At 39.1% G+C, this 13612-nt stretch overlaps 1 protein-coding gene across 1 annotated transcript in view; it reads left to right on the top strand.

Moving 5' to 3' along the window:
- The window catches only part of tbl3 (transducin beta like 3), an 85027-nt gene that overhangs the window by 41277 nt on the left and 30138 nt on the right, over positions 1 to 13612 (top strand). Inside the window, exons 12-18 of the mRNA XM_063058864.1 lie at positions 4519 to 4577; positions 4674 to 4780; positions 6254 to 6401; positions 8078 to 8308; positions 10635 to 10705; positions 12570 to 12726; positions 13323 to 13381. Coding sequence (XP_062914934.1) covers positions 4519 to 4577; positions 4674 to 4780; positions 6254 to 6401; positions 8078 to 8308; positions 10635 to 10705; positions 12570 to 12726; positions 13323 to 13381 — 832 coding nt within the window. The remainder of the gene's footprint in view (positions 1 to 4518; positions 4578 to 4673; positions 4781 to 6253; positions 6402 to 8077; positions 8309 to 10634; positions 10706 to 12569; positions 12727 to 13322; positions 13382 to 13612) is intronic.

The following is a 13612-nucleotide window of genomic DNA, read 5'->3' as shown; positions in this document are numbered from 1 at the left end:
TACACTTTAATCAGAAAATTAAGGCAAAGGAATCTTTAGGAGGCAGTAATCATAATGATGGAATTCGCCTTGCAATTTGAAAAGGAGAAGCTAAAATCGGATGTATCATTATTACAGTGGAATAAAAGGAATTATAGGCATGAGCGAGGAGCTGGCCAAAGTTGATTGAAAGGGGTCACTAGCAGTGGTTGGAGTTTCTGGAGACAATTTGGAAGGTGCAGAAAAGATACATTCTAAATCTAAAGTATTCTGAAGGGAAGATGAGGCAACCTTGGCTGACAAGGGAAGTTAACGACAGTATAAAAACAAAAAAGATGGCATATAATATAACAAAAATTAATTGGAAACTTTAAAAACCAACAGAAGGCAACTAAACAAAACCATAAGGACATAAAAGATGAAATGTGAAGGTAATCTGGCCAGTAATATAAGAGGATACCAAAAGTTTTTTCAGATATTTAAAGAGTAAGAGAGATGAGTGCATAATGAACTGCTGGGAAATGAAACCGCAGAGGTAGTAATAGGGAGCAACGAAATGGCGGATGAACTGAATAAGTATTTTGCGTCAGTCTTCATTGTAGAAGGTACTAGTATGTTTGGCAGAAATGAGTGTCATTGCTATTGAAGGAGAAGGTGCTTGGGAAGCTGAAATGTCTGGAGGTAGATAAGTTACCTAGACCAGACCAGATGGACTACATCCCAGGGTTCTGAAAGAGGTAGCTGAAGAGATTGTGGAGGCATTGGTAATGATCTTTCAAGTATCACTATATTCTAGAATGTTTCCAGAGAACTGGAAAATTGCAAATATTACTCCACTCTTTAAGAAGTGAGGGAGACAGAAGAAAGGAAATTTAGGCTGACCTCGGTGGTTGGAAACATGTTGGAGTCTATTATTAAGGATGAGGTTTTGGGGTACTTGGAAACACATGGTTTTCTTCAGGGGAAATCTTGCCTGACAAATCTGTTGGAATTCTTTGAGCAAATAAGTCAGGATAGACAAAGGAAAGTCAGCGTATGTTGTATATTTGGATTTTCAGAAGGCCTTTGACAAAGTACTGCACATGAGGCTGCTTAACAAGATAAGAGCCCATGGTATTATAGGAGAGATACTAGCATGGATAGAAGATTGGCTGACTGGTAGGAGGCAAAGAATGGGAATAAACATTCTGGTTGACTGCCACTGACTAGTGGTATACCACAAGGTTTGGTGTTGGGACTGCTTCTTCTCATGTTACATGTCAGTGTTTTCGATTTTGGAATTGATGGTTTTATGGCCAAGTTTGTGGACAGTTCAGAGGTAAGTGGAAGGGCACATAGTTTTAAGAAAGTAGTGTGTCTACAGAAGAACACAGACAGATTGTGAGAATGGGCAAAGAAGTGACAGATGGAATATAGCATAGGGAAGTGCGTGGTCAGGTACTTTGGTAGAAAGAATAAAGGTGTGGCCTATTCCAAAAGGGGAGAAAATTCAAAAATCTGAGGTGCAAAGGGACTTGGGAGTCCTCTTGCAGCATTCCCTAAAGTTAATGCAGGTTGAGTTGGTGGTAACGAAGGCAAATGCAATGTTAGCTTCCACTTCAAGAGGACTAGAATAAGAAGGCAAGGATGCAATGCTGTGGCTTTATAAGGCATTGGTGAGACAAGGTATTGTGAGCAGTTTTAGGCCCCTTATCTAAGAATAGATGTGTTGGCATTGGAGAAGGTCCAGAGGAGGTTCGCAAGAATGATCCCAAGAGTGAAAGTGTTAACATATGAGGAATGTCTGATGGCTTTGGGCCTGTACTCACTGGAGTTTAGAAAAATGGTGGGGGAATCTCATTGAAACATTGACTATTAAAAGGCATAGATACAGTGGGATGTGGAGTGGATGTTTCTAAGAGTGGGTGAGTCTAGGGCCTGAGGGCACAGCCTCAGAATAGAGGAAGATCCATTTGAAATAGATGAGGAAAAGTTTCTTTAGCCAGAGAGAGCTGAATCTGTGGAATTCATTGCCATAGACAGCTGTGGAGGCCAAGTCATTGGGTACATCTAAGCCGGAGGTTGATTAGATTCTTGATTAATCAGGGTCTCAAAGGTTACAGAGAGAAGGCAGGAGATTGGGGTTGGGAGCAGTAATAAATCAGCTATGATGGAATGGCAGAGCAGACTCGATGGGCCAAAAGGCATAATTGTATTCCTTTGTGTTATGGACAAAAATATATCAATTAAGGACAAATGGTAAAAATTCAAAAGTAGAAGCTCTTTAGCAGAATGCAAAAGTAATCTCATAGTTAAGGATCCTTGTGCAAAGTGTGAATAGAAGAAAACAGGATTGTGTATTCATTTGAGGTAAATAATAAGTTTGAAACTGGTCTCAGACTTGAATGAAGACAATTACTTGGCACAAAAGATAAGTTTGCTAAAGCAGATTGGGAATTTAATTCAGAGGTATGACAGTTGATTAGTAGTAGTATGCAAAGTAGTAGTATTAATCCCAACAGGGACCTGTGCCGCCAACTACTAATATTGTACACAAAGAGAGAATCTATTTTAATTAGAATATATTAGGGCCTTCCTTGAATGAAATGATTATAATGTTGCAAAGAATATGTCAAACCTGGAGTTTAGAGCCCAAAAGATGACTCAAGAATTGATAAAAGAAATAAAATGGCACATGAAAGTAAGCTAGCAAAGAATACAAAAATGGGTTGTAAGAACTTGTATAAAAAGAAAGTAGCAATCCTTTTAGAAGCTGAAAAGTAATATTTTCCAAGGTAACAGGATTTAAGCAGTGATCAAAAGTATTTAGATTTTATCTACGACACAACATATAATGCTGTCATCTCTTAAGATAGACATGTGATTGCAGACATCGAGTAGAATGTTGGCTGATACACTTGTGCAATACCAAGGGAGTAGGTCAGTGCTGAGAATGAGATTTCAGATGAGATATTAAATTGAAATCCTATCATCACTGAGAATGTATGCAAAAGGTTGTATTGAACTGGTATTATCTTGGCTAATTGGGCGCTACAGTGGTACAGCAGTTAGCGTGGCACGATAATTGATCAGGCGTCAGAGTCGGATTTCAGTCCCAGTGTCCTCTGTAGGAGTCTCAGTTTAGCGCATGGGTTTTCTCCATGACCTTTGGTTTCATCCCCTAGTCCAAAGATGTACCAGGTAGTTTAACTGATCGTTATAAATTGTCCCGTGATTAGATTAGGGTTAAATCCAGGTTGTTGGGTGTTGCTGGGCAGTGTAAGTCAAAGGGCCGGAATCTGTGTTGTATCTCTGGGGAAAAGATATTATATCTCTCATGATTGCGTTTTTGTATGGAAATATGCTTGCAAATTTTTTGCCATATTTCCTGTGCTTTGAAACAGTTTGAGAATTAATTAATTTACTGTAAATCACAGTGCCTCACCTTGAGTTCATTACAGCTTCTTTGTATATGTGTCTTGGTGAAAATCTGCATGTAATCCATTAAAATTGTCCTAAGAAGTCATGCCCAATTGTAGCATGTCGTCTTAAAAAAAGAGTGAATTTTGAAGCATTTTAAAAACCACTAATACATCTGAGGTTATATTAGTGTTTGCTGGATTTTTTTTACAGTTCCACTATGAAATGCTGACTTTAATCTTTAATCTGACTTTAATCTTATGTATAAGATTTTGCAAATGAACATGCCTCTCTCCCCACACCACCCCCACCCCCCGGCCCAAACTTCAAAGTCATACAGACTGGCAATCTCTCAGCTGTGATCTGATGCTGCATTCCATCTGGAGTTCAATAGTACAGTATGAATTTATTGAATTCCCCTGAATTTAAACTGGGGGAGCTGCCTATTTGATCTGTGCCATATTAGATCATTGATTTGAGATGGGCTGCTAAAGGTGATAAAGGTGAGCATTAGGTGAATTATATTTTAATTGTTCTGATTATTTAAGTGTTTTTGTGGTTTTTTTTGTATGTTTGTTTTAATTGTTTATAGATTTCTCTCTCGAATGCTTCTGCTTTTCAAGGATACTACCATTTAACGCTTTAAAAAGAACTTTAGAAATTAGCCTGCGTTTATGACAAAGTTAGGAATTTGCTTCTTATAAATCTGCAGCAGCACAGTGTCAGAATGGTGAACCACGGTTTCTTATGGCTCTGGGTACCAGATTCAATTCAATCCTGATTTTGGATGTTGGAGTCTGTATATTCTCCCCATGACTATGGTTTTCTGTTAGATTGCTCATCTGTGCGGTCAGCATCTTCTCATGTGCTGATGAATTAATCTGTGACTGCAAATAGTCCCCTGGTACAAGTGGTAGAAAGAATCAGAGGGAGTTGTTGGGCATGTGAGAGCATAAATTGTACAGGTAAAAGAAAATCTGGAGATGATGAATGAGTTTGATTGGATTTGCTCTGCTGGGAGCTGACTTGTACCAAGTGAGTCATAAGGCCTTTTCGTGTACTGTATTATGATAAGTAAGTAACATCTGCTAAACCTGTTCTGTGAATCATAGAACACTTTGTTTTTGTTTTTATTTTTAGACACAGTATTAGCTCTGGATGTTTTTGAACATGCTGCCGCATTTGCCAGTTGTTCAAAGGTATGATCTATTTTCTTAAAAGATAAAATTGTAAGGATTTGACAGGTTATTAATCAGTACAATAAACACCTCTAAATTTTTTCCTCCATGTTTCAGGACAAAACAATTCGAGTCTGGCGAATGAATGAAAAGACTGGCAAAGTGACATGTGTTGCGCAAGGGTTAGGACACGCCAACTCTGTTGGTATCATTTCTTGTACTCGGTAAGAATTTTGTCAAAAGCTTTCAATTATTTGTCATTAGTTTCAAAATTACTTTTGCTGTAACTTGCCTTTGTTTGGAACTGAGATAAAGAAACCTATACTAAATTAGTTCTATCTTAAAATTATCATCCTCGTTTCTGCATCCCTCTAGACCTGTGTCTGCCCTAATTTAGCAATCTCATCAAACTCCAACTCACTGGATGATTTCTGCAAATCTAGACTCTTGCACACTGAGTCATAGAGCAGTATAGCATGAAATCAGGCCCTTTGGCCCAACGAATCCATGCCAACCATGGTATCTCCAATTTCCTGTAATTGGTCCGAATTCTAAGCCCTATCCCCCCATGTACCTGTCCAAGTGCCTTTTACATGATAGTATTACACCTTTCTGCACCACTTCCTCTGGGAACTCGTTCCAAATACTCACCAGTCTCTGCGGGACAAAGTTGCCTTTGGATTCTTTTTAAATCTTTTCCCTCTCAGCCTAACCCTACGCTGTCTAGTTTAGGACTCCCCTATCATGGGAATAGACCATCCGCCTATCTATGCCTATCATAATTTTAAACATTTCTGTAAGGTTGCCCTTCATTCACCTGAACTTCTCCCTATAACTCAGGCCTTCTAGTCCTGGCAACATCTGCATAAAACCTTTCTGCAGTATTTTCCAATTTACCATGTCTTTCATACAGCAGGATGACGAAAACTATACAGGTACTTCCAGTGCAGCCTCACCTCTGCAATAAAGTATAAAGTTTATGCTGTCCAAGCTCTATACTTACTCCCCTGACTGAAGGCCAATGTTCTTAGCCCTTTGTTTCACCACAGTGTCTACATCCTGGTTTAATTTCACTTGGTGACGCTAAAGCTCCCTCCTTAAACAGCCTCACCTCTGCAATATAATGTCCACGCTCTATACTTACTGCCGTGACTGAAGTTTAATTTCACTTGGTGCGTCTAAAGCTCCCTCCTTAAACCTTGTGAACAATTGCCACCTTAATATCCCTGTTAAAATGCTTCCTAAAACTTCGAGCTTTCCTATTTGACACCTGCCCTAACAGCTCATTTTGTGCCTAGAAGTTTTATTTGACAAAGTGCTGTGAAATTATTTAAAAAGTTTTTGTTACATTAAACATATTATATAAGTTTAAATATTTACAGCAATTGAAATAGCGGTTGTTGTGCACTGAATTAGGGCTCCCTCCTGCCAATAGGCTTTTACTGCCTTCCATGTAGTGTAACCATTGCTTTCAGACTTTATTTCTTGACGATGCAGCACACCTTTTTGTGTAGCACAATTTCCGTATTCCAGCTTTTCTTTATGTGGAAACTTGCAGATGTATCGTGTCGTAGTTGAAAGTTAGAAGAAGATTGTTGTTACCTCCAGTTGATAAAGTGCTCATCATCTGTCTACTGATTCAGAGATCTCTCTACATTACAACCTGATTGAATGTGTGTACTATTTCCTAATTACAGATTGAAGGAAAATTTCATAGTTAGTGGTAGCCAGGATTGCACCTTAAAGCTGTGGAACCTTACAAAATGCCAAGCCGCTAGGAAAGATGATAAATCTGCAGAACTTGAAGTTCTTCGTGCTAGTTTGACAGAGAAGGCGCATGACAAAGTAAGAGATTGCATATTCTTGTCTTTTGATTAATGCTAGAGCAACAGTGAACAATTGCACCTCTTGTTTAAGAGGGAAACAAGGAAATGTGGTGGATGGGACTGGTGATTCTGGGTTGATCTATAATAATTTACACAACCTACTAATTTCTCAATTGATTCCATGTTTATTTTGGAAAGGCAAGACCAACAGTCATATTTTCTTCGTGCAGCCAAATATTACTATCAAGTCCCTCAGAATGCTTCTGTGTTCTCTGACTGTTGTTTGAAAACAACCTTCACAGACTTGGGAATGACATAACTAACTTTACTATCCCAGTTGTCTCACCTCATCTGTTGCTAATGATGTCAGACTGCTTACTTATTCTCTTTACTTGGATAGGCAGCAGTTTCCTCCCCACTAAGTGTTGAGGAGGTTGAAAAACAATTGGATTTGGATTCTGCATATCCACACCACCGATTCCATCCATCTCCTGGCAAATTGACTCAATTTGCCTACTCTGACTAGGAGCTAAATGTTGGAGCCAATATCCATTTCATTGCGAGCAGTTAACTTCCATGTCCATTACATCCCTTTAACCTTTGACAATACTTTTGCTACTAAAACTCCTATTTTGAAGGGCAGTGCACCTATTAAAGATCGCTGTAAATTGAAATAAGTATCATGGAGTTGTAAGCTAAGCTGAAGGTGGAGAAGTAATGAATCTTGAAACCCTGGAAAGAGGTGGTTGTGATGAGGGATTTAGAAAAGATAAATGGGAGAGACAACTTCAGCTCCAGAAACGGGTTAAATTTTGACCTCAAGAATTTGTTCATTTAGTCACTACTTGGGTACATCTGGATTCTACATTTTCCTCTTAACACCGCAAAGATGTGTAGTTGATAGGTTAATTGGGCACTGTAAATTGCCCCCTGTGTGTGGGCGAGTGGTAGAATCTTGGAAAAGTTGACAGGACTGTGGGGAAAATTTTAACAAATGGTATTTGTGTGACTGGTTGAAATGTTGGTTCTGCGCTATATGAGTCCAACTATCCTTCCATTTGTATCTTCAGTGTCAGCTGCTTCACTTCCCACTTGGCCAATTCCACCCTTCTGTTTCCTTCAGCTTGGCATTAGATTTGTAGCTCATGTTATATTCTGCATTACTTGCTTAAACATCATGGCTGTCTTCATTGCATTGGTTTTTGACCCCCTGGTGCCTCAAAGATTAAAGTTTTCATTGCTAAGCTAAACCTCCTCATGAGGTTAACACTTCCCTGTCTTTGTAACCTCCTCCTACAGCACTATCCCTCAAGACTACTTCATTCCATAGACTTCCCACCCACATTTTTCTGCATCCCCACCATTTAATTTCTACATTTTCTCTCCTTACCCCTCCCCCATCCCCAACTCCACCAGCCAGCCGAGGCTCTGGAATCCACTCTCCCTGAAGTTTTGTCTCTCCCATTTATCTTCTTTAATCCCTCCTCAAAACCACTTCCCTCCAGGGTCTCAACGTGCATTATTTCTCTATCTCTCGCTTAGTGTACAACACTGTAATACTTTTTTTCAATTTACAGTGACCTTCAGAATACCATATAAATGCATTTGTAATGATGAACTATATTGAATGAAATTTTTAATTAGTTATGACCAAAGCTGATTTTTAAAAAATGTTTCCTCTTTGTTATTTTGTAGGATATAAACAGTGTGGTCATTTCTCCAAATGACAAGCTGATAGCAACAGGCTCCCAGGATAGGACAGCAAAGCTCTGGTCATCTTCCAATTTCTCACTCCTGGGAGTATTTCGAGGCCACAAACGTGGGATTTGGTCTGTCCAGTTTTCGCCAATGGATCAAATCCTTGCTACCTCATCAGCAGATGGCACTGTCAAACTGTGGGGACTTAAGGACTTCAACTGTTTAAAGGTGCAAGGTTTAAATTGAAGAGAAGGAAGGCATATCTTTGTGTGTAGTGGTTAGGTGGAATAAAGGCCATCTGGCTTCCTTATTAGCAATGCTGGCAATGGTAATTAGGTATCATAGCACAATGAGATTCCTTAACACCAGTTTAAATCCAGGGCAGGAATTGGAAGGTTTAGGATGGGTGGTCAAGAAGAATTTTGATCCAGTTGCTCTTGCTCATATTTGTTGCTTTGTTTCAATCAGCTGTTGTTTCAAGGATTGCTCCACGGAGTGATTCATCAAGTGGGACGAAGAATTCCCTGTTAACAATTTTTGGAGCAGGCAGCTGAGCAGGAAACTCTTATCATTAAAGTTCTAGAAGTAACATCTCCAATCTTTGCCCCTCTTCCTGATTAAATCTGAGATCTTTCACTAATATCCAATAGCCAGTATATCATGCTTTTGATAAAATTACTTTTATCATCACACGAGTCCAACGGTCTCCTCTCTCTTAGCGATAGGAGGTCCATTTTTCTCTCCTATCAGATTCCTCCTTCAGCCCTTTACTTTTTCACATCATTTCCTAGCTTCTCGCTTCATTCCTCCCCCCATCCACCCACCTTCTCTCCCCCCACCCCCCACTTTATTCTGGCTTTGTTCCCCTACTTTCCAGTCCCAATGATGGGTCTCAGCCTAAAGGGTTAACTGTTTATTCATCTCCATAGATGCCTCCAGGCATTTTTTGTGTGTTCCTCTGAATCCAACAGTGGGCCTTTTTTTGAAATATTTTATGCCTCAAAATCTCAAAATACTGCAAAACTGAACAGGGGAACTTACTTCCTTCCTTCTCTTGCCTCGCACAGGCTGCTTAGCAGTTTTTCACCAAAGCACAAGAGATGTAACACCTGTCCCTTTGCCTGCATTCTTCCTGTCCTGTGCTGAAAAAGCTCCCTGGATAAATCAGTATGTTAGTGTAATATATTTGCTGCTCCTGAAATCTTCTCCTCAATCACGAGTTCCCAGCCTGGGGTCCATGGACCCTCTCGGTTAGTGGTCGGGGTTCATGGCATAAAGAAGGTTGAGAACCCCTATACTAGAGGAAAAAACTACAGTCACACGGATCTTGGCCACTTCATGGAGTACCTTCATTCAGTCAACAAGCGTGGCTCTGAGGTTTTGATGATTTGTCACGATAGGTATTTGTCCACTCTTTAACAGTCTCTAGACCCCTTGCTGTAGCAACAAAAGGCATAAACTCGAGATTACTCTTCATCTTCTGACTAAACTGTTTGCAGTCTTGTAGACATTAGGCAGGTCTTCCATTGTGCAAGCTCAGTGGTCAGCTGCACCGTTGACCACACTCGTTTCTTCCATCCTTGTCTCCGTGAGATGGCGGGGGAAGGAGCTCTGGAGTAACTCTCCAGGTGGAAAGGTACAATCATCTAGAAGAGAAATAGTAATACCAAAAGGCACAGCAAGAGAGTCAGTCTGTCTGTCAAAGGAATTCAAAGCTCTTTTAATAAAGGGGAATCACTAGTAAAATAGACTCAAAGCATTAATTAACATTGGGGTTTACCATATTGTTGCTATCACTAAGATGGTTGAAGGACAGCCAGGACTGGAAACTGAATATTCCAGGTATAGAATATTCAGGTGAGTCAGAATGACGTTAAAAGGGGAGGAGGATATTGCACTACTTCATTATTGAGGGAGAGTATCTTAGAACAGGGAATCCCAACCCAGCGTCCATGGACTCGTAGGACAGGAGTTCCAAACCTTTTTTATGCCATGGACCCTGTCCTACGAGGCTCCTCAAATTAAGCCATTTGGGTTTTGTCATTTTGCTAGGAGTGTATTACAGACCTCCCAATAGTAAACAAGAGAAGCAGGATGTGGGCAGATAACAGAACAATGCAACAAACATAAAATAATTGAACTGGGATATAATAAATTCCTTAAATGTTACGGGAGATTGTTGTGGTGTTAAAAGCTGAATTTTTGAGGTGTGTCCAGGAGAACTTTTTGATGCAATATGTAGATACCTCAACAAGGAAATAAAGTACCTCAACTGGAAATTCAGGATCATTCTTGCAGACAGTATGCAGGAGTATCACGATGTAGTCATCCAGTCTGCACTTAATTTCTCCAATTGTAATCGGCTCCAAGTGTAGTCCATTAACTTAGTAGACAGGCAGTTTAATTGAGATGAAGGAATGGCCACAAACATGGCGAAGGTTAACGATGAACGGAATAATATTTTTTTTGCTGTCATGTAACAAATCCCCAGTTTACTGCATGGTATAGTTTCCATTTTATCCCGTTTCATTGAACTAAATGTTTGCATTCTCAGACATTTGAAGGCCATGATGCATCGGTACTGAAGATTATTTTTGTCAGTCATGGAACTCAGCTGCTAACAAGGTACAGTCTATAAAATAGATTGGTATTAATATTATAATTGGGTTTCACCATTCTTTTTCAAATTGCATTTAAAATAGAAGAAAAGTTTAAAAAATAAAGCTTTAGTGCCCCTCCAACCTGACTTACCCTACCTCCACTTTTTTTCCTGCTTGTGCTAAATATTCTTTGATAACTTATCTAACAAAAATCCCTTTCAATCGTAATTTCTAGTGACCCAGCATCCACAGAGTGGGGAACTAAATTCCTGATTTCTAGTGTCTTACACAGAATGTTCATCCTCTGGCCTAGTTTTAAAAAGAGGAAATAGTCTTGTATCTACCCTGCAGAGCCCCTGATTAGAAACTAATTAGATTGTCGCTCAGTGACAGTGATACTATTACAGCTCGGGGCATCGGAGTTCAGAGTTCAGTTCAAGCATCCTCAATAAGAAGTTTGTGTGTCCTTCTTGTCAGTGTGTGGGTTTACTCTAGGTGTTCCAGTTTCCTTCCACAGTCCAAAAACGTACTGGTTAGTATGTTAATTGGTCATTGTAAATTGTTTTGTGATTAGGCTAGAGTTAAATAGATGGATTGCTGGTCTGTGCGGCTTGTTGGGCTGGTAGGGCCTGTTCTGCACTGCATCTCTAAATAAAATAAAATAAAACTCTCTAAACATGGGAACCCACAACAAAATTGTACAACCTGTTTCCATAAGTTAAACCTTTTAAGCTACAGTATCATCACGTTCAGGCACTTGAAGTAACATTATGAAGCAACATTTGTTCCACATGAGGGCCAGACATTTGTCATCTCCACCAAGGGAGGATTTAACTATCTTCCCTTAACATTTAGTGGCATTTCTGAGGCTCCAACCCAACAACCTTGTTGGTGTGTGGTCACTGGAAGGGCAGCAAATGGTGGCTCACTGCCATCATTTCAAGAGCATTTACGAAGGAAAATTGATGTTTGTTTCTTGACGTTCCTGGAAAGGAATTTGGAAAAATCCACGCTCAATTCACAAGATTTACAACTGAATTTTCAAACTATATATTATTTAAGCTGATATTTATTGTTGCACATAGACCCTCAAATCCTTTCACTCTTCCACAGCATATTTTTTGAAAAATAAGCTTTAATTTGTCTTTCTCATATCAGAAGTAGATGCCTGTGCAGTTTTTCCACATTGAGCTTCATCTATTATAAATTTGTCCTTTTGTTAGCTCTGTCCATGTCCCCTTGTGTCTTAACCCAGGAATGCAATTGACTGTGATTCCTATTGATGATGTCTATGAAATTTCATAGACTATTCTGGTGAAAATGCAAAATGTGTCATCTTCAGGGTTAGTTTGATTTGCAAAAGTGCCATAATTATGTGCAATCCCTGGTGTGCAGTTAATTATGTCTTAAAGATGAATTTGGAGAAGTCACTGCCCTTCAGAACAAAAAAAAACATTAACAGCAGACAGAGGCATCTTTCTTTTTATAAGTTGGATACTTCTGACAATTGTAAGATTCTCTATGTTTCTTCTCCATCTCTGCCATCCAAATTCCTGCTTTACATTCTTCCCTTCGGATTCCCCGTAACTTACTTGCACTTCTTTCCACCCATCTCCCCAATTTTCTTCTTCATCTTAACCTTTTTTTTAACCCAACCAACCTTATTCTTTTTCCTGCCTTGGTCTAAATCTCTTGATTTTATGAACTCTGGAGGGGAGTTTATTTACCTTTTAAATTGCAGTAATAAGAGGAGTAAGTTTGCAGTGCAAGAGATGTATGCTGTAAAATCTGACTACATCAATTTTTAATCTCTGATTAAATAATTCAAACAATTCTATTGTAAATTGACAGTTCTTAATCATTAAGTTTATTTTCTTTTTTCCCAACAGTGGGTCTGATGGTTTACTGAAGCTTTGGACCATTAAAACCAATGAGTGTGTAAAAACATTAGATGCTCATGAGGATAAAGTGTGGGGTTTGCACTGTAACAAGAAAGATGACTTGGTTGTCACTGGATCAGGAGATTCATGCATAATTATCTGGAAGGTACAATAAATGAAATCACTGATGTGGTTCTGCTTTATCATCTTTTTCAATTAACTAGACAGTGTGTTTTCAGGAGTTCTTTTGTTCAGATTTTTGCACTTAGGCACTAGACTATTACCTTTGGGCCTTTGCTTGAATCCGCGAGAGACAGAGTGAAGAAAAATCTGTTTTAATAGTTGTTGGTACTAGGCTGTACCTGGCCTTGGAGAAACATCTTTCAAAGCAGATTGATTCTGCAGTATCACTTCCAAAGCTGCTGCGTCAAAGCTTTACACTGTGCTTTGTCGAGCTGGAATGGACAGGAATGCTTAATATCGTGCACTAGATGCCAAGCATGGGAAGTATTTTTCCCCATCCCCTATTCTTCAACTTTACTCATCTTCTCCTTTATGCTATACAAGTGATGTATGACTGCATGACTCAAACAAAACCTGTTTAGGCACATTTTGTTGACATCTCTGAAAGCAGCAACTTTTCTATCAGCCAAGCAAACCTGTAACTGAAGGGCATTGTGGGAGACAAAAGATAAAGCTTCTGTAGCTTTTTGTATGTTGGCTGCTTTAAGTATATTAAAATGTTTCTTTTGTGTGTTTCAGGATGTTACAGAGATTGAGCTTGCTGAAGAGCAGGCCAAACAGGAAGAGCAAATTTTAAAGTATGTTGTTTAAGTAACTAAAAACAAAGGCGGTGGAACTACTGGGCAATTTTGAGTTATTTTCAAAACCTTTGTTGTAAAAGTACAGATGGTGGCTAATAATATACTTTACTATATGATAAGGGTTTTTTTTTCTTTTTTCTTTTCCTAACAGCTCTGACTTTGGTAGTGGGTTTAGATTTTTTTCTGTATAACAAAATTATTATATTTCAATATTACGATTTAATTTTT

The sequence above is a fragment of the Mobula hypostoma genome, chromosome 9 (genome assembly GCF_963921235.1).
Source record: "Mobula hypostoma chromosome 9, sMobHyp1.1, whole genome shotgun sequence".
In the NCBI taxonomy this organism is placed as follows: Eukaryota; Metazoa; Chordata; class Chondrichthyes; order Myliobatiformes; family Myliobatidae; genus Mobula; species Mobula hypostoma.
Note: the sequence above shows the minus strand (reverse complement) of the source record. Positions and strands in the feature narration are given on the sequence as shown.